A 25789-nucleotide genomic window follows, 5' to 3' on the forward strand; every position below is an offset into this window, starting at 1 on the left:
AGGACTCAACAAATCCTTATTGAATGAAAGTAGGAGGGATTGATTCTAGGGAGGGGACCCATTCTTTTCACTTACAAACGTCTCCTAGTGTTAGTAGCAGAAAGAACAGAATTTTCTATTATGTGAGAAGTGGACTGATGGGAATTTAGTGATTATAGTCCATAATCACTCTTGAGTATTTAATCTGTTTCTAAACGGGGAACATCACCTAAACAAATGTGAATACTGCACATTTACCAAGAAAGTATTTATTGTGCACCTACTGTATGCCTAGTACAGAACTGAATGTCACTGAGGGTTGGAAACCATGGAGGGAGGTTTGAAACAGTTTAAGATCTCTTGGCAGGTCTGCTCTAAGTCATACTCTTTCTTTGACTAAAAGTTATTTTGCTATAACAATGCGGGATTAGGGTGCTGCCTTTTCACTTTCCTCTTTGAGCTACAAAGAAGATTCACATCAAGCCTGGACTTACGAGATAGGAGTAGGGAGAGCAGTTATAGAAAATGTTAAGAAGTGGGAGTCCAAGCCTTCAGCAGTTCTCGAAGAAGATAAGATAGGGGGACATTGCCTCTGAGAAGGAATTTCCTCTGCAATAGTGGTCACTGGTCAGAAAGGAGCCTCAGACCCCAGTTTAAAAGCACAGGTCAAGCATTTGCCAGCTTACCGGACCTGGCTGGTGATAAGTGCTTCTGGAGAGCATCAGGGATTTGGAGAAGCCTCCAGGAGCCACCATTGCCGAGGAGAAGAAGGCAGAGGGATGGGGCTCGCCTCTTTCTTCACCCTTCATCCATAGAAGTCTGCTTTAATCTGTCATCTGTTTATGCATTTGTGTGGGATTTTTTTTTAAAGATTTTATTTATTTATTTGACAGAGAGAGATTACAAGCAGGCAGAGAGGCAGGCAGAGAGAGAGAAGGAAGCAGGCTCCCTGCTGAGCAGAGAGCCCGATGCGGGCCTCAATCCCAGGACCCTGAGATCATGACCCGAGCCAAAGGCAGCGGCTTAACCCACTGAGCCACCCAGGTGCCCGGTGTGGGATATTTTTGAACAAAGATTTTCTTCTGTTAATATCTTGGTTTCTGCCTCGGAAGAGAAGTGTACATCTGATTTTGCTCTTTCCCTCACAGATCCGTGCAAGCTTTGGAAGGAGAGGTATAAATAGAATTCATGCACTAGAAATGTGAGGGCTCTGAGGGCTCTTGGTGGTAGAGCTAAGGCAGCCATGAGCCTCCCTGTGCTTCTTTTTCATACCTGCAGAATAGCATCACGATTTTTTATATTGTCACCTTCGTAAAGATGATACATTTGAAATAGCTTGGAAAGCATCAGCTTCTCTGTCTCCTTGAAAGTGAAATGCCAAAGTTAAATAATGAAAAGAACCCTCTCTTAGGATGCCTTGTGCATTTTTTCTATCAGCTACTGCACTTACCAAGATTAATAAATGTATCCCTCTATCTGCTCAATTAATTTGCAATAAAAGAATATAATCATCAGTAGACACACAGGAGAATTGCACAGTTTGCCTGGCAGGCGTATACACAGAGTGGGGGAGGAATAAATGATCTACAGCTATACACAGCGATGTCGGCACACCTCACTAACATAGTGCTGAGCAAAAGAAACCACACACAAAAGAGCATATGCTGAATGACTCCATCACAGGCAAAAGGAATCTGTGGTGTTAGAAACCAGGATCATGGTTACCCTTTGGTAGGGGGAGTAGCAACTAGAAGGAGATACAAGGGAGGGCTTCTGGGTGCTCTTAATGTCCTGTTTCTCTCTCTCTCTCTCTGGGTGTTAATTACAAGGATATGTTTACTAGAAGAATTCATGGAACTATATACTTCAGGATTTGTGCATTTTTCGGTAGGCATGTTACACGTTAATGAAAATATTACATGAGCAATTTGTATGGCTTAAGTGAGTGGCGAATTTTATTCTGTCCTCTGAGATAAGTAGAAATACGGTTGTATCTCTGCCACTCAGGCTGGGGATGGAATCCTCCAGGACTTTCCTATGAGGAGGCTGGCACAAATCCGAGGCAAGAATAGACAGTTTTAATTACATCCTACTTCCATTCTGAATACCAACATAACAAGTTGTGATGAAGAATTGTGCCGAAGGACAACGGATGAGGCACATGCGCTTTATAGAAATGCTCTGCTGTGGTTTTGGTTGAGGTTTACTGTTTCTGTAAACATTTAAAGCAACTCCTTACTCTGACAGATTCTCCTCCTGTTGAGTTTGACTGGGTGCCATGTACAATTAGACTCATGGATATTTATTGAAGATAATGGTGACTACTCTGTGAACCATAACTTTTTATGGTTAGATGTTGCTTTTCTCATGTATTTGTTGTTACAGTTTGCAATTTTGTGCCTGTTTCAGAGAGCTTCAATATAGAAAACCACCATCTAACAAAATGTTTAATGCCATCTGTGGAAACAATTTTACTGGAATAAAACATGACTATGACCTGTTCAAATTAAATTAGATACTTAAAAAATACATTTAATCAAAGTTTCCAGTCCTGGGTCTGCCGTTTATTAGCTATGTGTCTGTGGGCCATTTGCTGAACCCGTTTCTGCCTGTTTTCCTCAATGGTCTTGTCCTCATGGAACTGTCATAAGGATTAAGTGAGATAATCCCCATAATTAATGTGGAACACTTGGCACAGGGTCTGCACCCGAAGGCTTATTAAGTCTTCCCTCTTGGTTTTATTAATAGCTTAACTACCACATTATATGTGAGTGGCAAAACTGATCAGTTATTCAGGGATATTTGACATCAAAAATAGCATAGCGTCTGTACAGAGAAAAGTTGTAGAAAACACCAACAACGAAGAAAAATTAATTTTAAAAACCTTAAAATTGAGGTATGTACTCATGTCTATCTACTCATCCATCCTTTTTGATGACTTCAGAACAACAACACCTCTCTTAAGTACTAATGATAAAAGAAAATTCTGCCCAACTCATAGAAGGTCAGTGTTATAAAGGAACAGAATTTGCGAATTGCTGACTGGTTTATGCAATATTTATTTTTCCTCAAATGTCAACATGATTTCTTAAAGGAGCCATCTTTAAAAAGCAGTATGTAGGGGCACCTGGGTGGCTCAGTGGGTTAAGCCTCTGCCTTTGGCTCAGGCCCTGATCTCAGGATCCTGGGATCGAGCTCTGCATCAGGCTCTCTGCTCAGTAGGAAGCCTGCTTCTCTCTCTCTTTGCCTGCTGCTCTGCCTACTTGAGATCTCTCTCTCTCTCTCTCTGTCAAATAAATAAATAAATAATTTTTTTTAAAAAGGCAGTATGTTCTCATATGTTTTCTTCCTGGGACTAAAAGACAAGGTGACACATTATGGGTGTTTCCTCTCATCCTCCTTTCTTCTTTCCAGGGTCAAGGGGAGTGCATTAGTAAGAACAGTAAACTTGAGATCTGAATCCTGGTGCTATTTGTATTACCATGTCACTTAATCCCTCTGAACTCTATTTTGCTATATATTTGATGAACCTCATTACTGATTATTACAAGGCAAGAACTACATGAAGTAGTTGTTTGCTTCTAAACCCTAGAAAGCTCTTATGAGGCACCTGGGTGGCTCAGTTGGTTAAGCGTCATCTGACTCTTGATTTCAGCTAAGGTCGTGATCTCAGAGTTGTGAGATCTAGCCCTGCATTGGGCTCTGCCCTGGATGTGGAGCCTGCTTAAGATTCGCTCTCTGCCCCTCCTCTCTCTCTCTGTCTGTCTCTCTCCCTCTCTGAAATTAATTAATTAATTAATTAACCCTAGAAAGCTCTGATGCTTGTAGATAGGATGAGATATTTGAAGAATCAAGTAGTGTGTTTTTGTTTGTGGTGCCTCCTCCTTGAGCCTCTCCATTTGTCCATTTGAGCAGTCATGTTATTAATTCAAGGGAGATTTGACAGAGCAGAAATGCAGAGAAAGAAAAGAGGTGATATGTGGCTTATGAGTTTCAAAATGGACTTTTGGAAACATAACAGAGTTAATAGTTTGAGAAAAAAGAAATTCTGAGTTTCTATAGCTTACAATTCCAGGCACAAACAGTAGATTTGAAAGAAATCTTGGATAGTCAGAGACAGTTTTTTCTTCCTGCTTTATCACCTAGCCCCTGATACTAGCACTTGAGAGCAGAAAATGAGGAGCAGGAGAGAAGCAGCAACAGAAGCAGAAATTGATGGAACTTGACATCGTATCCTGTGGTCTCTCCCACAGGCCTGCTACTGAAGTGTGGGAAGCATGATGGAAATTTCAGATGAGTCTGGGGAATCCCAAAGCTGATAACACCCATGTCTCGCTTTTAAGACAGAGCTCTAGGAGGCAACACATGTTCTAGAACTCCCTGGCACGCAGCCTGAAGAAAGAAAGAGAGAGAAAGCCTTGCAGTATCTCTGTACCCAATATGACATGGAGAGTTTTCAAGGGGTTGAGAGAGTCAAACCAAGAAACATTTCAAGTCTTGTGATCTGAGTGAAGCAAACTGCAGCCAAGGTCCAATGGGGATATAGAAGTCCCAGCAGAGGGGCGCCTGGTGGCTCAGTGGGTTAAAGCCTCTGCCTTTGGCTCAGGTCATGGTCCCAGGGTCCTGGGATCGAGCCCCGCATCAGGCTCTCTGCTTCATGGGGAGCCTGCTTCCTCCTCTCTCTCTCTGCCTACTTGTGATCTCTACCTGTCAAATAAATAAATAAAATCTTAAAAAAAAAAAGAAGTCCCAGCAGACCCTAGTGTGGATATCTGTTGATGATACCCTGATTACCAATGCCCAGATCCCCATAGTCCTGGACATCTTCTTCACATACTCTCCAGGGCTTACCCATGACTGTGGGGAAAGAGAGAAGAGAGCCTACATTGATGAAGGAAACCCTGAAATGGTTGAGGATGCCTAACATTGAGGAGATTCAGTTTCCACCATCCTGAAAAATTAGAACAAGCAAGAAAAAACTCTTTACCTGTTAGGAAAAAACACATTTCTTGCCCACATGACTTTGAGGACTGAGATTTTGTGTCCACTCACATTTTGTACTGAACATGAAAAGCTCTTTGGGACTAGTAATCAAGTCTTCATGGAATTCCTACAGATGACGCTAATCTTTCAGCTTACAGCTTCCTTGAGAATTGGAAAGAACACCCAGAGGCTCACATGGCTACTCCCAGTGACAGTGTTTTCCTTTTGTGCTTGCTAACAAGACAGACAAATTCCCCCACTGGGCGACTCCTCCCGGATCCTCACCCTCTGGCCCCTTCCTCAGCACAAGCGCAAGTTTGTCTGTGGACTCACCTGTTTCTGTGGAAAGTCTTGTTCGAGTACTTCTTTTTTCAAAAATCATGCCTAAGGACTTCCCTTGTAATAAGGGCAAATACTGGAAATTAAGGACAAAAATACAATTAAAATGAAAAATATTTTATATCCAATATCAAAGATTACGTTTCAAAAGCTATTCTTTACATTATCAGGAGATATAGAGTAATTAATCACTGCCTCCAAATGAGCATTCAAAATATTACTTAAAAAGGGCGCCTGGGTGGCTCAGTGGGTTAAGCCGCTGCCTTCGGCTCAGGTCATGATCTCAGGGTCCTGGGATGGAGCCCCTCATCGGGCTCTCTGCTCAGCAGGGAGCCTGCTTCCCTCTCTCTGTCTCTCTGCCTGCCTCTCCATCTACTTGTGATTTCTCTCTGTCAAATAAATAAATAAAATCTTTAAAAAATATATTACTTAAGTGAATTTAAAGTGTTCCTCTTTTCATGTTCTTTACAAGTAGAGGAAGGGAACAGGAAAACTCCTACAGCTTATTGACATGTAATTAGAAAATATTAGTTGCTCTGGGTTCAACCTGAATACTTGTTCCAAAGTACGCTGATATTTCCGACTGGAACCATCTTTTTACCTAAATTCATGGAAACCCATATCCGCGTTCAAGGACCTTGACAACGCTTGGTTCAGACGTGTTTTCTCAGCTAGATGCAATGCTACTCTGTCACAACATGGGGCATTAAGACTCCTAAACATGAAGCCCCAGCTACACTTTCATCATACATCCTCCCGGGAGTGCAAAGGCTTTGTTTCTGGAAGTCATTTGGAAACAATCTGGAGAGTTTGGGTATGGGGTGGGGCTTTCCTCCTTCCTCTTCTCAGAGATCCAGTCTCAATAGGATGAGTTCTGGAATAAACAGATTCCTGCCAGCTAACTTTCTTTATACACAAAGTATGAAGAATAGGCCTGGGGTCTTGGGGACCTTTTCTCCAATTTCAGGTCTTATATGAGAATGTCAACTCACAGCAGTTGGAAACTCTCCTGTTTTCTGAACTTGGAGAGCTAGTGAAATAGATAAGAGAACCAAGGTTGTATAAAACTTCCTCAACCTGAAACCAGCTCTTTAAAGTGCTTTTGAATCAGCTTGGAACACAAATATGCTTTCATAATTAAGCAGCCTAAATGAAGCTGCTGCATTAATTAATTGAAATTGGTTGCCAGGAAAAAAAAACAGTATCATCCTTATTTTTAACTTGATAGAAAATGCAAAGAGAAAAGAGTGAAGGTAGAAAAATAAAATCTTTCCAGAGAAATGATTCCTTAGGTCCTGATCCAATTAATAATGAATTTCAACATTCCACATGAAAGAAGTACAATGACTTGTCACTGAATAACTGATTTTTATGCTTTTTATATGTCTGTACACTCCGTGATAATCAATTACCTTGACTGTGTGGTTTCATTACTTAGCTACTGTTTAGGAATTTTAATATATTTTCTTTCCCCTCTTTCTTTGGAAAGGCTGTCTTTAAAAAGGCTGGATGGTAGTATCAGAAAGTAAGATGAAAATGCTCCATACCTCTCCTTTCTGTTTTATCCTAAATTTGAGATCTGCTGATAGCCATAACATATACTTAATTTCTTCTCCTGTAAAGTTCTTTAGAGTGAGGAGGTCACGACCCTTCAGCTGTACTTTATTTTGTAGTGGTTGTCCACATCTACAAAAAAAAGAAAGAAAAAAAATAAAGAGAAATATATATTTAAGGAGAAAAAACACATGACCTATGGTGATTTGTTGTTTTATTCTTGAAACAAAACAGCAAATCGCCTGGAGCCTCATGTGTCTCTGCAAAGTATTAAAGCATTAAAATCGATATGGCATTGGTTTACATTTTAGATATCCAATATGTTGGATATTGAGAGAAAAGAAACATTTGAGGAAGGAATTGAATTCTTATTTGCTGGGAGTAGCCATATCAGTGGCTTCGCCACTTACTAACTGGCAACTTCAGGCAAGTTACCTAATCTCTCTCTGCACCTGAATTTCTCGCTCACCTAGAAAATGAGTATAATAATCTTATAGGGCTGTGAGGATGAAATGATTTAATACATGGAGATCATACAGGGTCTGCCATATAATAAGCATTTGATAAATTTTAGCTGTTGTTATTGATTGGTTATATATATGATTGATTATACAAACAGAATTTGCAATGTCCATACAATAGAAAACATTTTCATTCTTTTTCCCCTACTGCCTTTCAAAGCTGTTCTTGGAAATTTGTTCTTTACTTGTCCCTGGTCAAATACAATGGGCCTTGTGGCTTTTCTAGTAACTTTCAGGAAATAAAGTTTAAAAAATCCTCTATGCTTACTTTATTCCCCCACAACAGTCTCATTAAAATAATATGTAATAATAAAAATAATAATGATTTTTTTTAACTTTAAGAAAGGTACTGCAAGTTAACACCCTCTTTCCTTCCAGTTCATGCCTAATTCAAGCTGGACCACTCTAGAGGGAGGAGGGACCATGAGCTGTCTCCTTTATTTCCCCACCTTTAGTCCCTCCAAGTAAAGCCTCGGGAAGGTGAGGAATTAAGAGTAAGGTAAAGTCTGGTTCTGTTCTAGCAATCTAGCAATGGTATAGGTGCTTGAGGCTGTCTCCTTCTCCTCTGGGGTGCTTTTGAGGCTCCTTTGGAGAATTCTGCCATCACTGGGAATTTCTCACAGTAGTCTTTGGTGGTGGACAATTACATTTCTCATGCCATCCAAGGGAATGCATCTTGACTCCTTTTGCAGAGATCTCCCCATCCTTCAGGAGGTCTCTTGGCCATCATGTGAAACACTACCATGCTAGGTCTCTTTCTCAGTCTGTATTGGTTCATGGGAAGCTCTTCATATTCTGTGCTCTGACAAGAGTCCGTTTCATTCCAGTATAGACTCCTCTATTGTTCTGCCATCAAAACAGCTAGTCAACCCCTCCCTCGTATACTAGATTTCCCAGGTAGAGGCCTGGATTTGGCCTATGGTGTCCTCAAGCTCTCCTATTAAAGATATCGATGCCATTAGAGTCACTATCCCTAGGTTTAAGGTGAGGAGAGAGTACCTCTTCCTGTCGTACACAGTGGTAATACTTTAAAAATCCTCTTCTAATCAACAACCCATCTCTTGGTTTCTATAGTCCATTTTAGAAACTGGAAGTGGTCACTAGTGGGTTGCAAAACTAATTCTTGTGTATCTCCTTTGCTCCTGTTTTAGTGGCATAGCATTTTATGTTGGAATGAGGGAAGAGTCAACACCTATTGGGCCTGAGCAGAAACTGAGATGGAAAGAGTCCCATTTTAACATCTGGTTACATTGTGATGACAATAATTATTATTTGGGATAATCAGGATCTAAAAGTGAAAACATTTATTCTTTCATTTTCTCAGTGTTACCTCTATTTAACAATAATTATATTGTATACAATTAGAAATTATGAATAACGAAGGGCAAATTGTGGTTCACCACAGGTACTAAACATTAATCTTATTAGAAGTAAAACAACATCACAAAATGGTCATGCTTGAATTTCAGCCTAACAAAAGAGCTTGGGCTACTTGAGATGAAGAATAAATCCTTTGGTGGGATTTATGAATGTCTTGCAATGATGACAAGAGGATAGGTAGGAAAATCACAAATTCACTCAATTTATTGTTTCCACTGCATGATGTCAAATAACTTAGACCAAGGAATATTTTACTAAACATCCAACTTTCTGGTAGAGTTGAATGGTTCATTTAGTCTTTGATAGATGAGTAGATTGTTTTCAGTTGTCTTTTTGTGATGTTAGGTCCTTCAGAGATTCTAGTTAGTGAGGAAAGGAACTTCCATAAAGATCAAGGGTTTGTGAGTTAGTTGGCTGATGGTTGATTGATTGATTTAATATAAGACTAATGACAGGGGCTCCAGGGTGGCTCAGTCACTTAAGCATTTGTCTTCAGCTCAGGTCATGATCTTGGGGTCCTGGGATCAAGCCCTGTGTCAGGCTTTCTGCTCAGTGGGGAGTCTGCTTCTCCCTCTCCCACTGACCCTCCCCTTGCTAACACTCTTGCTTCCTCTCTCTCTCTCTCAAATGAATAAATAAAAAATCTTTTAAAAAAAGATACTAATGACATTTAATTCTTTTTTTAAAAGATTTTATTTATTTACTTGGCAGAGAGAGATCACAAGTAGGCAGAGAGGCAGGCTGAGAGAGAGAGGAGGAAGCAGGCTCCCCACCGAGCAGAGAGCCCGATGTGGGGCTTGATCCCAGGACCCTGGGATCATGACCTGAGCTGAAAGCAGAAGCTTTAACCCACTGAGCCACCCAGTCACCCCATGACATTCAGTTCTAATAGAAATTAGTGTTTTCAGCTTACATGTAGATCAAAGTTTTGGTTAACATACCTGTTTCAAAGATGTACCATAGCCTTCAACTTTTATTTTATTTATTATTATTTTTTAAATTTTTCTTTAAAATTTTATTTAAATTTTAGTTGACATACAGAGCAATATTGGTTTTAGAAATAGAAGTCAGTGATTTATCACTTATAACTTTTAAAAATATGTCCTTCATCTACTCTCTAAATGGAATTTTCTTTAAAGCAGTGGTCCACAATTTATTTTTTATTACAGACCTCTAACATTAAAAAATTTGGGGGGGGCATGTGGGTGGCTCAGTGGATTATAAGCCTCTGCCTTCGGCTCAGGTCATGATCTTAGGGTCCTGGGATCGAGCCCCGCATTGGGCTCTCTGCTCAGCGGGGAGCCTGTTTCCTCCTCTCTCTCTGCCTGCCTTCCTGCCTACTTGTGATCTCTGTCAAATAAATAAAATCTTTAAAAAAAATTTTTTGGATATGGATCTACAATGTATGTTTACTTATTTATATATGTGTTACTACCCTAATAGACTGTGTATAAAACAAAACATTAAAAAATGCAGAAGTTTAGACTGAAAAGAATAAAATATTTAAAAAACAAATTTGTAAATATACAAAAATATACTGGCTAACCAAGTTTCTAGAATAGACCTTCATTTTCTTCCTTCCAATGGAACCCTAGTAAATATCTTACAAAACTGTGTCCAAGATTTGGATAATAGTATTCAGAAATTTGAAAATTTAAAGACATGGCAGTTAGGCAGAAAATGTACTTTTACATATGTATTTTGGTTATGTGTTTGGTTCTGATAATGTTAATTAGTGATAATATTAAGCAACACTTGGAATATACAAGTACTGATACTGTTGAGAAGTAAACCCTTAGACTGATATTGTATTTTTTAGAGTCAGTTGGATTTGGGGATCTGTAAACAGGTTTATCATGTCTGACCTGAAGTGGAGGCATTGCAACTTATACTTTCCCAATTCACAGGGCATGTTTACAAACATTTTTTTTCCTGGAACAAGGTCCAAGTAAGATAAAATCACAGGGGATAAACTCTCTTGACTCTGTATCTCAAATAAAACATTAATATTCCACGGCTTAAGACTTCCTCCGATATTATTTTTAATATATGTGCTGCTGAAGCGAGCACCAGTATTATTTTTAAAAGGGAAAAAATCTTTGCTGGAAACCCTGCTCCCCAGGATTTAAGAAAATTTTTTATTATGTTCAGTTAGCCAACATATAATATTTGTGAAACATCACTATGGTTGTTAAACTCCCATTGACAACAGGAGAAACCACTCATATGCTAATTTTGAGGACTTATTTTTTTGCCCAGAGCTCAAGATCATTCTCCTGGTAATTTTGGAGCCCACAAAAGCTGAGTCATCAGGGCACCTTTTAAGGGATTAAGAACCTTCCCACACTCTCAGCCCTTGCAGGATTGTGTTGTATCTACTTCCTTCTAAACACTCACAGGACTACAAGTTTCATTCAAGAGAATAGCATGGGGGCGCCTGAATGGCTCAGTGGGTTAAAGCCTCTGCCTTCGGCTCAGGTCATGATTTCAGGGTCCTGGGATCAAGCCCCACGTTGGGCTCTCTGCTCAGCAGGGAGCCTGCTTCTCTCTCTCTCTCTCTCTGCCTGCCTCTCTGCCTACTTGTGATCTCTGTCTGTCAAATAAATAAATAAAATCTTTAAAAAAAAAAAGAGAGAGAATAGCATGGATCTTGCAATTGTGCTGCTGATGGTCTTGGTGTTGAAAAAGAAAGGAAAGGATGCGTGGAACTTAATTTTTCTCCCCCCTTCACATGAGAGAAAGAAAGAAAATAATGGTGAAAAAGGAGACCCAACACCACCTTCAGCTACTTCACAAAAGCTCCAACTTCCAGCTCTTATAAGCAGGAGAGAGAATGGGAGAAGTAAAATGTCTCTGGGTGTTTCTCAGATTTGTCCTTATGCTCCAAGACATTGGGATTAGGGTTAGGTTTAGGGTTAGGTTAATGTCGTGCTATTGGGATTGCCTTGTGAGATGAGGCTCTTGCTATTTCTCCATTGACAGATTCAAGTTTAAAGATAAAAGAAGATACGAACATCCTGCTTGAATCTTCCCATTTTGTCCAGACCTTTCATTTTAAAGTTTATGTAGCAACAGAAACCTTATTTCAAAGTATTTTTATTAGATCATAAGTGATCAGAAAAATACCTCTTTGTGACTCCAGTCTCCACAGGGCAGTTACTGGTAATATCGCCTTCCCTTTTGCCCTGGGACTGCACCTTCAATAGGTATTAGCAGATAAGCTTTTTCTTTTCTTTTTTAAAAAAATACAGTTCGTTCTAGTTTACATGGTAGTGTGGCACTGTAAATGACCATTAAGCCTGCAACCATGCATAGCAACCATAATAATAAGTTGGAAAATCCACAATCTTTCCATGAATTTTAATTTTTTGTCAAGACATTAAACACTCTCATATTGTCAGTTATAAATGTGTAGGGAAATTAAAAAAATAGTAAAACAAATATATTTATTACACTGTAATTTAGAACATTAGCAATATTGAGAATTACAGTGTTTTATTTTTTGTGAAAACTGTCAAGAGTAGTTTGAACCATGCATGCTCTCTTATTATATAGCATATGTTACAGAGCAAACATCTTGTCTATGCTTTGGTGAATTGCCAGGCTTTCTAAGTTTGAATCAACTTCCAACATTTTATCCTTTGCACTTTCAATATGTAAAATATCTCTGATAATTTCTTGAATGTGTAAGTGTTTTGCGGGTGTCAGTTCCTACATCTTTATACTTTGTGTCACAACCACTTTGCTCATTTATGTCGGTAAGTGTGTCTTTGCTCAAGATCTCTGACTGCATAGCTAGAGCCTCTCAAACAGTAGCAGCGTCAACAGTCCCACCATCAGTTATTTCTTCTATAAATGCATTCCCATTTGATTCCAATGTAACTGCCAATGTTATTTTTTTTATTTCTCTGCTGCATTTTGGTCTCTGTTAGGCAGTTCCTCCTTTCAGTTATTCATTTTTATCAAATGGCACATCAGTTTGTCGCTGGGAGAAAAAGCAGCACAACTCTACACTTCGTTGTTCATATGTAAACTGAATAACAGATACACAGTGAGCAATCACCAAAACTTGATGTGATTGGTCACTGACCATGATGTGCAGCTATTATTTACATAGCAATTTATGTACAAAAACACCAGCAATGAGGTTTTTACTTTATGCAACTATTCACAATTAAAATACTATGGCAGCTGAAACTTGAACTGTGTACTTGAAAGACTGGCATTTGACTCAACTGCACTAATTGAAATTCCTGCATATTGGGACCTTGGAAAGGTAGGACTGCCTGTGCTCCAAATGCTTTCTCATTGTAGAACTCTCATACCATTCTTTCTATCCAGAACACTATTATCTCAGTAATCCTGGCTCCTTCTTATCCTTAAGCATAAATACCACCTCTCGGGAGATTCCTTCCCTGACTGTACTAAGTAGTCTCTATTTTGCATTCATTTTGTTCATGATATTTATCAAAATATTTAAATATATATTTATGTGTCTGTTTATATTACTTACTTTTTACCTTCCCATTGAACTATATGATTGATGGCAGGGATCCTGCCTGTTTATTTATTAATACATAGGCAGTACTTATTGCAATGCCTGGGATAGAGTAGGTATTTAATGAATATTTCTCAGGTAAAAGGATGAATGAATGAAATTATGTCTCTGGGCAGAAGTAGAATAATTTGTATAAGAATGAATTCAGCATATTTCTGAGAATGAAGTTAGAGAAATTTTCCATGATCAATTTTCAATATTCTGATCAAAGTCTGATGACAAAAAATAAAGATACCAAGAGCCCCCAAAACAGAATTAAGGTTGAGGGAAAGCAAGGGCCCAGGCTGAACACAAGGATTGAGTGTCATGGAGGAAAACTAATTGTGGCCTAGTGTTTTGCTAATGCTGAAATTCCCCATGGCTCAACTACTCTCACGTAGTATTTACACTCCTGGGAAAAATAGTTGGACACATGCATGTGAAACAAGAGCATTATAACCTTGGGGCTCAGGCACCGCAGTCTGAGTCAAGTCCAAAACCCTGGAAAACTGATGAGAGGATCTGGTGGGACAAACTTTTGCCCATAGCACCATGAGAGCCAAATCCAAAGTGCAGTAACAGTGAACTGTAACAATACTTCGGTTCCCTCTCTCCATAAGCCCCTCTAGTACAGAATAAGTCCCTAGGGTTCTTGGGGGCAAAACGGGTAGACAGGTAGATCCTAGAAAATTTTTAAATTGCATCTCAATCAGTGAAGGGGAGTCGTACTGTTCACCACTGGAAAATCATTAAAGTAGTCACCACCTTTCTCGATTCTATTCAAGAGGTGGGGCAGGAAATGTTTGCATAGGAAAAATAGCTGTTTTTCATAGATATCGAGAACTAACCAGGAAAATTTATCACTGGAAGGAAAGCAAACACAATGGTTCAAGTTTAAGTTCCTATCCTGTTTACTGTCTCCTCATAGACCTACTCTTGGCTCTGAAATGGAGCTGCCACACCTCTTTCCTAAGCTATTTAAAAATTCGAGGAAAGTAGAAGAGTTCCACAACTGTACCATGTTGAAATGCCTCTGCCACAGACCCCCTTTTTTTCTGTATCAGACATTTCTTGCTTTCTCGTGATAAATCCATACTTGAATTAGCCAGCTAAAACCACTGGCAAAAATGGCTTCTAAGTTCTTATAGAGACCCTGAGCCTCAGTTGGAGGCAGGCTTCTCTGGTTCTGGAGCACCTGAACCAGGGCCAGAATACTGTTTTAGTGTTCCCATAAAATACTTGGTTTTCTTATATTTCAGTGTGTCTCCTTAGTAAACCAGACCTAAACCACATTATCATTCTTCAGCCAACACATTATAAGGAGGATATAATATTAGAGAAAACAATGGGAACCATGTACAGATTTTCTGTCAAACTGTCATTGCAGTCTGGTTAAAGCCAGAGCTTTTGAAAAAAGCAAGACTAGTTCCTTGCATTAATTTTATCCCTTAAAAAAATAATTACAGAGATTTCTCAGCCCCAGATCACTGAATGCTAAGAAGTTAAGCCAAGGTAATAGTAGACCTTTGTGTTAGTTTTACCCAAATATCTTCCTAGCTAGAAAATGGAAGCATATTCTGTATTGGCAGAATAAAACCTTTCATTGCAAGAGTTTGCGTTTTCCAGCTCTGGTAAATTGTTTGGAGCATGGGAGGAGATCTGGATGTGTTCCCTTGTATAATTGTATTTTGTTGGAAGAAAAAGTGCTTGATCTGAGTAAAATGTGGTCAGTCAGAAATAGACTTCACCAGAATAGGAAAAAATTCAATGTTAAATGGTATCTTGATCCCCATGGAAAATTTGAGATGAAGACTTTATCTTCTGGAGGCCTAAGAGGGAGTCAGTGGGCCTTATGGCTGAGATTTTTGTGTTTCTTTAATGTTCCAGATTGGCGCAACCATTAAGGCTTATTTTTTCTTATTTTTTTTCTTTACTGAGATATTTTGGCTGTATTTTTAAAAAGGAGATTGTGCAAGGGTAGAATGACCAATTTGATCAGTTTGGAAGGATCAAAGTAATCAAAGCAGTGGAAGAAAAAGGGCAGTGGTTTTAATTATTCCAATTCTAGTCCTAGTTCAACTATGACCTTGGGAATATCATTTTCCGTCCTTGGCCTCAATTCCTGATCTGAAAAATTAAGATAATCAACTCAGAATCAGTGATCCTTCTTGTCTTTGTCTTCCATAACACTCATGAAGTTTATAAACACAAGATTTTCCATGGGCCATACTGGAGCTATCTGAATTCTCAGTGACCTGCTTTTAATTTCATCCCTTTATTGCCATCTCAAGAAGTCACACTGCAGTGAATGCAAGGGACAGTGACTTTATTTTCACAAAACTCTTGAATCTCATCCTACTGATCTGAAAAAAAAGCACTGATTAAATTTTCTTTACTTCTTTTACAACAATAATAATAGTTTCTTACTAAAAATTGACCTGCAGCCTTTCTCACTGTTGCTGCATGTTCATATGTGGTATAAGTCACTGTTGTAACTGGGTGACTAGTGGTTTCTAAGAAACCTGATATTGTCAACCCAAAATGGCGTGACTTCCCATCATCTGAAAATCAAAGAGGGTTAGCTTTGTGCAGATGTTATTAAAAGGGCTAGAACCCCAAAACTGTTGAAAATCTGTATCTGCCTCTACTTCTTTTTCTTTCTTTCTTTCTTTTTTTTTTTTTTTGCTGCTCCAAGGAACATACTTTATTTTTTTAATTAATTAATTTATTTTCAGCATAACAGTATTCATTATTTTTTCACCACACCCAGTGCTCCATGCAATCCGTGCCCTCAATAATACCCACCACCTGGTACCCCAACCTCCCACCCCCCCGCCACTTCAAACCCCTCAGATAGTTTTTCAGACTCTGAAAAACTATCTACTTCTATTTCAGTTAAATCACTAGATTACTAAAAATAACAAACCGGAAATAGACCTAAATTTTACTGTTGGCCTAGGGAAATATCATGACAAGGTTCTCAGACCTTGTAGTTTTCTGAAGTCAGGAAATATGTTTTTAAAAAGGCGTTCATTTTAATTTATGACAGAAGGTGTGAATAATCAAAGAGGACTGTTTTCTCTCCTCTAGGCAAGAGCATGGATGGCCTATAATTGCTTCATCTGTGTGTCCATGCTTGTAGAGATAATATGAGTGTGGGATGACGGGAGCCTAATGAGTTATGTAAGCCCTTAAGAGAGGTCTGGAATGAAATACCTGAAAACCAGTCACCTCCACCCCAGTCCATAACCTCCACAAAATTGGGTGGCTTAGCTCAATATTCTCTGAAGAAATTTCTATTTGTGAGATGAAATTGAACTGCACTTACAAATTGGTCTTCTCTGATAAAGAAAGAGATTTTTTTAGTGGTTTCTTTAAAAGCTATAAGTGGTTTCCCTAATAGGCAACAAATCATGGGACACTGTCTATTATCCAAACACCGCCAGGCTCTAGAGCCTTGTTTGTGAGATGAAAAGCATATGGATTGGGTGTTTTCGGCAGTCTTGGTGTCTGATCCTATCGATTTTGGAGAAAAAAAGAAATAATAATTGACTAAAAATGATTGATTTGGGAACCTGCATGAATGGCTTCAGCCTCACTTGAGCTGTTATTTCTATCCTGTTCATGGCGATATGGCTGCTCACTTCAAATCTCTGCAGTCCCTATTTTGTGGCATTGCCACACCCTAACCACACTTTTCTTATTATTCGATGGTGTTAAGATCACGTGATATGTTCTGTAGCAAGGTCTCTTCACCTTTCCCAAGAGATACGGGGGAAATAAAGAGCTCAAATCTCTGTGGAAGGCTGAAAATCAAAGTAAAAGTACAATACAGGCAGAGTTGATAGGGAGTTTTCTCTGTTGTTGAGAGGTCATCAAAAGCCAGAGGTCTTACTGAAGATCAGCAATTCTGAGTTCATCTCACTGACAGGTAGCATAGCTAACTAAAAGAACTGGAAAAAAAATATCCATGCCACAGGAGAGCAACACCATTTCAACATTATCCCATTTTCACGAAAGGCTTATGCTCTTAAGTCTCTAATGACATGGGTGAGTCAAGGCTTTCATATTTTCAAATAACAAGTATCGATTTGGGCTAATTTAGACATGTTTTTGCCTCAGCCCCCATTCCCTGTGAGAGATGGCTTGCCAAAACTCTGTGAATTACAGTCTGGCTATTGGATATAGATGATAGATTATTAGTAAATACCAAAGAAGCCCAATTATTTGGAAGGGGTTTTAATTTAAAAACTTGAACTTGTTATTATTATTTTAAAAATCAGTCATCACTGTAATTTTCAAAGAAGAGTATAAGTTTAAGCTCCAAGCTTTGGTTATTCATTCAGTTGATTATTTTCAGCTCAGTGATGACTCTTTATTAGAAACTATGGAAAAAAATTTCATCATACTTTTATCTGATATAACTCATTGGGATGGAATAATAAAATAATAAACATTCGTCTGTCACTTTACAGTTTTCACACTCATTATCTCACTGATTATCAGTAGACTGTGTCTGGTATGAGAGACTTTCCTTACCTTCTTTGCCACTCTATCCCCAACACCTTACAGATAGTGTGGCACAAAGTAGGCGCTCAACAAGTATTTATTGATTTATTGATTTTTATTGTGTTATGTTAGTTACCACACAGTGTAACTAACATTAGCTTTTACATCATTAGCTTTTGCTGTAGTATTCCATGATTCATTGTGTATAACACCCAATGCTCCATGCAGTCCATGCCTTCCTTAATACCCATCACCGGGCCAGCCCATTCCCTGCCCCTTCCCCTCTAAAACCCTCAGTTTGTTTCTCGAAGTCCATAGTCTCTCATGGTTCATCTTCCCCTCTGATTACCACCCCCTTCCTTTTTTCTTTCCCTCTCCTAATGTCTTCCATGCTATTCCTTATGTTCCACAAATAAGTGAAACCATATGATAATTGACTTTCTCTGCTTGACTTTCAGTATTTATTAAATGAATCATTGAACCACCTTGTGATGTAAGCAGAGAAGATATTACTCTTTTTCCATTTTATAGGTGAAGCAACATTACGGAAACTTTATTGACTTGCTCAAGGTCGATATAACCAGCAAGTGGTGGGACCAGGCCTTGAACCTAGTTTAGACTCCAAAACCTGAGCTTTCCTCCACATTCTTGAGTTGTGTGCTCTAACTCTAGTACTAATCAGTCAACGCCATCATCTGCCTAGGCCTCCTTGACCTTATCTGTAAAATAAGAGAAGGCTAATATTATTCTATGGCTCTGTGGTCCCATCTAGGTCTAATACTACTGGCTTAATTTACAGTATCATCTGTAATGTCATCTGGCTTCCGAGAGTCTTCTCTTCACCAAAGAAATGGTGCTCATGGAAGAGTCCAGAAAGCACAGAGCTTCCAGGTGGCCCAGAGGAGGGACTCAAGGCCACTGTCACAGGTCTGCTTCCTAACAGTGGGAGAGAACTTCAAACTAGAAGCTTCTCCCTTTAGGAAGTCAGTGAGGTTGTTTTGAGGTACCTTGTAAAGAGCCTCTGAAAAAATTCTATGGGATTGTTAACATACAATTACTCTAGAAGCCTTCTGGCAATGATGTGCACATTTCATGGCCTTCCTCCCTTGGTTAACCTATTATCCCTGTCCCCTTCCCCACAGACACACGCCATGCCTCCTTCCATTGCATGTTCACTAGCTGTAAGCAAGATGTCGCTTTTATAATGAATTCACTGGAAACAACCTCCTTTCACATGCTACCAAGAATCTCAAGGATGGATTTCAAATGTGAATTTTAGTTAAAAAAATAAATTATTATCCTCAGCACACCTAACTTTCCTTTGCAGCAGCTTTGTAAATATTTATCCAGTTGTTATTTGGGGTCTTTTTTTTTTTTTAAAGAACTGATTAATCTCCACTCCCTAGAATGATAGATTATTTTCAAGCAAACCCAAATACAAGCTGAAGGCCCTGTATAAATTAATTCTAATTTTCTTCAGGCAGTAGTCCATTTAAAATGTACACAAACAGAAGATGTCAAGAACATTTAGTCCATTTTACCTGCCGAGGTTAGCACACACACACACACCCCCGCCACACCAGCCTGCTATGAAATCTGATTACACAGGACTGAGAAATGAAAGCTCAGCTGGAATTAGAGACAGCAGGCTCAAATAAGGGGAGAACCCAGCATTACACCCTGCAGAAAGAGGACTTTTCAGGCTGCACTCCTTTGCGGACTAGAACTTCAGTTATCACCATGGTTCCTAAGTCAGACTCCAATCTCTGGCCATCACTTACCGAAAATTTCGAACCACGAAACTGTGACCATTTCTAAGAGCTGCATTGTTCAACAGGATCCTCAAATTAAGCAGCATCTTCTTTTGATAATGAAAAAGATGAGTCTATGCTCTTGAAAACGCCTCACCAAGGTAGACAATGGGGTCCACCTAAAAGCTAAGAACGATTTCAATTGCAGTGAGAGAGCAAAGGTACTATCACCCTTCAACTACCTTATCAAATTCTCCTAGTTAGAGATACGCAGGGCAGGGTACAGGAACACTTGAACTTTAAGCCAAGCTTCACCACTCTGTGTGTGTGTGTGTGTGTGTGTGTCTGTGTCTGTGTCTGTGTGTCTGTATGTGTGTAGCAGGAATCTTGATTCTTTTGGAGTACAGACTCCTCATTTTTCATAATATATTTGCACTGTCACATACTCGTATGAAGTCAGTTGACAACTCATTGAGCACATGATATATGCAGGGCATTGCAGTACTGGCTGCTGCGAGCATACATAGAAATAACACTTTCAGAAAATGTGAGTCATCAGTGCGAAACCCCAGAGGTAGACATGACAGCCCTGAGTATTTCCAGGGATATTACTTTTGTAACTCAAAGTCTCATTTTTCCCACAAAAACAAACAGAAAGAAGAGCCCTAGAGCTATTTTTTGGTGGCAAGAAGCTGGAGTAGGGATAGAGGTCTAATAAAAAGATCTCAGTTCTGTACCTCCCATTGTTCCTCGCACTTAGTAGGTCTTCAATAAACAAGTAGTTGCCTATTCTAGCAGGAACCCACAATCAGTAGAAGTGGGAATGGAGAATGGAGTAGCATATGCTCCTCCTCCCCTGATCTCCTCTCCAGATCACTAAGTGGTCCTCCAATACTTGACATTCATTCATTCATCCACAATTATAAATCAGATATTTTCAAGATCAGTTTTGTGTTGGATATTGGACTAGGCTGGAATTTCAGTGAAGGAAGATGCTCTCACTCTCACAGAGTTTACCGTTCAGTAAGGGTACATGATCTGTAAATAGATACCACAATACAGACCCATAGGAGAGGTCCAGATAAAGTGCTGCCATATCACAGGGAAGAGAAAGTACTCTACGCTGGGAAGGGTGGGAGGCAGGAAAAGAGTGTAAGGGGTAGGGGCTGCCTCTTCTGGTCAATTGATACAACTTTAGCAAACCCAGGTGAGCACTTGCTAGAAGGGCATGCTAATGTAAAGCCCGTATCTTAGTCAAGTGTGCTACCTCCACAAACAACTCCTATTAGCAATGCTGGGGGAGAAATCAAGAAGTGTCTTCCATGTTGTGGTACAGAAAGGGGGCAGCACTTCTGAGATGTCAAAGCAACTCAGAAACCCTTGTAATTCTGTGGAGGTAGGACTCAGAAAACTGAAACAACCTATAACCCTTAGGGAGGTTGGAATAGAGAAGCTGCACTGCCAGTGGGATGAAGTTGGGGCAATTTCACTGAATCTCAAGAGGTAAGATATCCAGGTAACATGTGGGAAAGCACCTTACAGGATTTGACATTAGCCCTCAGAATTCATCCAGAGGCTTTTCTTGACCCACACCATGACTCCTCTAATTCTACGTCAACGGCCTGGTTTGGCTCCCGACCTCGTTCCCTTTGTTCGCCCAGTCCTCCGTTCACTCATTTTTCTCTTCCACCAACAATAGCTGTTGCGGCTTTCGCAGGCTGGGTCTCTGTACCAGCTGGGCTCTGGAGGACAACTTTTGTCTCTGTTCCCTGACCCCAGGCATCCTAACCAGGGGAGAGGGGTTTGTTCTCTGCTTCTTTATATCAGACCCCATGGGACCTCCAGCTTGGCTTGCTCTTCTTCCAGCTTCCAACATCAGGGGGTAGGGTAGGGAATAGATGGGGTTCCTGGAGGAGGTGGCAACGATCCTTGATGAGTTGAGAAGAGTTATGGAATTGTCAAAACTGGAAGGAGCTACAAAGGATATTACAGCAAAGGAAGAAACCGGAGAGTAGACCCAAAGGAAGGAATAAATAGGGTGTGTGGGATAACAACAACTTTCACAGTGATGAATCCGCCTCATCATTGGCCATTCATTTTTATTTTTTTAAAGATTTTATTTATTTATTTGAGTGAGAGTGAGCACAAGTTTGGTAGGGGAGAGGCTTAGGGAGAAGCAGGGTCCCCGCTGAGCAGGGAGCCTGATGTGGGACTCGATCCCAGAGCCCTGAGATCATGACCTGAGTGAAGGCAGGTGCTTAACCAATTGAGCCACCCAGGTGCCCTATCATTGACCATTTAAATGACACCCCACTACCACTCGGGAATTTATGTAAAACATAAAACCATGAGTGTTCGTCTCCTCTTTGCATTCAGTCTCCCCCTACATACCTGCCACTTGTTAATGAGAACACCCACAGCTGTCTGCCTAAGGACACTCCTCACCCCTGTGTGCAACCATGAGGCATATTTTACACAATCCCCTAAAGGGCCCTGGTAGTATTGAGCATTGATTACCCGTAGTTGTAACCTGTTCATCAGTGTACCCCCATATTAGCTGCTATCCCTTCATTGTCTCTCTTCCCTTGTTCCCCTAACCAGTGCTTCCTGGGATCATCTTCCAGATAAATCACTTGACCTCAAATTCCTTTCTCAAAATCTGCTTCTCTGGGAACTCACTATTTGCCCAGATCTACCTTCTCAGTAATTTTCCATGCTGTCTCATGTTCTCTTCCCACAGACCCTCTTATCTCTTATTTGGTACCTGGGCTTTCTGTGTCATCATTCTTCCCCTGCCATATGGAACACTCACTCTCTGATTGAGCCCTGGTTACCTTGAAACTGGCAGTGTGCTAGTTAATGTTTAACAACCAGCTCTTAAAAAAAGAGAAGAATAGGAAAAAACCTTGTGATCCGTGGCATTGACTTATCTGTGTGGTGTAAATGCTCCCATCGTGGCCAGATTCAGGCTACCAAAGTGACATCACTGAACATGGAGTTGGGAAGAGAGGGGTAAGACTGGCTCTTGCAAGCCGTTGTGAGCACACCACTGCCAGCAGCTCCCACCCTGAAAGGAGAACCCTCTCTAGGTCTGGAAAGGAATATTGGAGCCAGATTGTTGAGGGCCTTGAAAGCCAGATTATGGGGTTAAGAATTTAATCTGTAGTCAAAGGAAGATTACTACAGTTTTAGAGCTGGGGCAGACAGGTGGGCATATGTTATTATCTGCATTGTATTTTGAAAATATCAACCCAGCAGCATTGTGTAAGAAGTACGGTGGACAGAAAATTGAGAAAAAGAGACAAAGGTTATTGTGCTCTAACAAGGACATGAGCACATACCGGGGATGTGGAAATAGAAAACAGGATGGATGCAAGAGGGATTTGGCGATTAGATTCCACCTATCAGAACAACTGATAGGATGATGACAGAAGGGAGATGATAAAATTAATGAGACTCCCGGATTTCAAGTTTATCCTGTCATTTGACATTTGAGTCTAAAATTCCAAATGGCCAAATGTTACCATTGGGGGGGATATCAAGAATGTTAGTTTCTTGACATTTAAAGCTTATAAGCATCATGCATGAACTTGCAATATTCCTTTGAAATTGCTACTGTTTCCCTAGTGAAGTCCAAGCACTGAAGGGGGAATCAATGTGATATAAGGAATTGTGGGAAGGATGCTTGAAGATCACATGTGACCTCTGGCTGGGTTCCTAACAGATACTGAATTTGGCCAAATCACTTGGTTCCCTTAAGACCCTCAGAGTCCTCACCTGTATAAATAGAGGTTTTATAAAGTGAGCTATTACAGTATTTGGGAAACTTCAACATGCTAACCAAACATGAAGTACAGTGTCTAAGTGCCTTGGCATGCCTATTGCCAAAGATCTATTGCAAATTTCAGCTCTGTACAAATACGACATATGGCTGTTACTGCAGTGAGAAACTCTGTTTATTTCAGTGTTACTAATCACATGAATACTTTTTATAGCTGGTTGTCTGGAATCTTTAGGATCCTAAGAAACACAAAGCATTTGCATGCAGCACACACTTCAGTTACAAGCTCTATGGGATTGTTGCTGCCGCTCTATCTTAGGCTAGATAAGGACCAAAAAAGCACATATTCCTATCTGAGACCAGAAGCCATCCCATACCCATGAAGAGAAGCAAGACCAGAGGCAAACCTGTGGCTGTGAGGAGAAGCAGCCTTAGAATGAAGCTGTGCTTTGCCAGAAACTAAGAAGGAAGGAATTTTGGTCATTTATGACATCATTGAGTTGCAAAATCAACCGACCTCATGACCCTCCCTACCACTAGACACCTTGTTATATAAAGTAATAAATGTCTTTTCATTTAAGTCACTTTGGGTTGAAGTTTTTTGTCACTTACAACCAAATTCATGCTAACTAATACATGATTTGGCTTAGGTTTTTGAAGGGTTATTTCTCATATAACAGCAGGGAAAGAATAATGTCCTTCAAAGACACGGGTTCGAATTCAGAATCTATCATTTATTTATTGAATGACCCCAAGCAATTCAGTTTCCTTATCTGCAAACAAAGTCAATACTCTTTTTCTTTTTTTGAAAAATATTTATTTATTTTAGAGAGAGAGTTGTGTAAGAGAGCATGAGTGGAAAGGGCAGAATGAAATAGAATCTCAAGGAAACTCACCTCTGAGTGGGGAGCCCCATATAGGGCTCAATCTTATGACCCTGAGATCACAAACTGAGCAGAAACCAGAAGTCCAGTGCTTAACCAACTGTGTCACCCAGGTGTCCCACCTTCATTCTTTTTATTTTGATTAAATGAACATACTTATTATGGTGTGCAATTTAAAATTATTAAATTAGCCTGCAGTAAACTTAACCTTTTTTTGTTTTGGTGCACAGAGCTGTGAGTTGTAGTGTAGTAACAACTACCACAATCAGACATTGAACAGTTCCATCTGCCCCCCAAATACCCCTTTAAATTCTTTTGTAGTCATGCCCTCCTCTCACCCCCAATCCCTGGCACACTGATTTTTCTCTCTCTCCTGTGCTTTTCCCATTTACAGAATGTAACATAAATGGAATCATGTAGTATGTAATCTTCTGATATTAGCTTCTTTTACTCAGTGTAGTACCTTTAAGATTCATTGTATACTGTGTTTATCACTAATTTGTTCCTTTTTATTGCTGAGAAGTATTCCATTGTGTGTGTGTATATGTGTGTGTGATAGTTTGTTCATTCATTAAAACACATTTGGATTGTTTCCTAGTTTTAAAACTTAGAAATAGAGTTGTTGCAACATTTGTATATAGGTTTTTGCATGAATATAGATTTTATTTCTCTGGGGTAAATATTTAGGAATAGAGTGGCTGGATTATGTGGTGGGCATACATTTAACTTTTGAAGAAACTGCCCAGGTATTTTCCAGAGTGGCTATACCATTTTTCAGTTTCCCTAGTAATGCATGAGAGCTCCAGTTGCTCTGTGTCCTTGTCAGCACTTGGTATTATCAGATTTTTCACTGTTACCATTCAGATAGGTGTGTAGTAGTTTCTAACTGTGGTTTAAGTTTGCATTTCCCTAAAGGCTAATGATGTTAAGCATCTTTTCCATGTGTTTATTTACCATCCATATATCTTCTTTGATGAAGTGTCTGTCAAATCTTTTTCCTACTTTATTTTTTGTCTATTCTTATTGAGAAATAATTAACATACATCACTGCACATGTTTAAGGCATACAGCGTGATGGTTTGATTTGTATGTGTTGGGAAATGATCACCACAATAGGTGTAGCTAACATCCATCTTCTCATATACATACATTAAAAATAATAAAAAGGGAAAATCTTTTCTCTTTGTGATGAGAACTATTACTTTTCTACATTTCATACAGCAAGCCTATTTAATTTTTTAATTGAGTCATTTGGTTTCTTACCGTTTAGTTTTGAGTTGTTCTTTATATATTCTTGATACAAGATCTTTATTGGATATGCAGTTTGCCAATATTTTCTTTCAGTCTGCAGCCTATCTTCTCATTTTCATGATAATGTTTTTTGCAGAGCAAAAGTTTTAAATTTTGATCAAGTTGCACTCAACATTTTTTTCTTTTTATGGACTATGCTTTCAATGCTATATCTATGAGCTCTTTGCCTGAGCCAAGGTCACAATGATTTTCTCCTGTCTTCTAAAAGTTTTCTAACTTTCCAAATTACATTTAGATCTATGATCCATTCTGAGTTAAAT

The 25789-nt window shown here is 39.5% G+C and overlaps 1 protein-coding gene across 1 annotated transcript in view; it reads right to left on the minus strand.

Annotated features, from left to right (window-relative positions):
• OTC (ornithine transcarbamylase) overlaps nucleotides 1-19660 on the minus strand; it is a 64138-nt gene extending 44478 nt beyond the window's left edge. The window contains exons 1-3 of the mRNA XM_044234921.1: nucleotides 19584-19660; nucleotides 6849-6987; nucleotides 5296-5377 (exon numbers count right to left, since the gene is read on the minus strand). Coding sequence (XP_044090856.1) covers nucleotides 5296-5377; nucleotides 6849-6987; nucleotides 19584-19660 — 298 coding nt within the window. The remainder of the gene's footprint in view (nucleotides 1-5295; nucleotides 5378-6848; nucleotides 6988-19583) is intronic.
• Nucleotides 19661-25789: the final 6129 nt, after the last annotated feature.

Source organism: Neovison vison, chromosome X (genome assembly GCF_020171115.1).
Source record: "Neovison vison isolate M4711 chromosome X, ASM_NN_V1, whole genome shotgun sequence".
In the NCBI taxonomy this organism is placed as follows: domain Eukaryota; kingdom Metazoa; phylum Chordata; class Mammalia; order Carnivora; family Mustelidae; genus Neogale; species Neogale vison.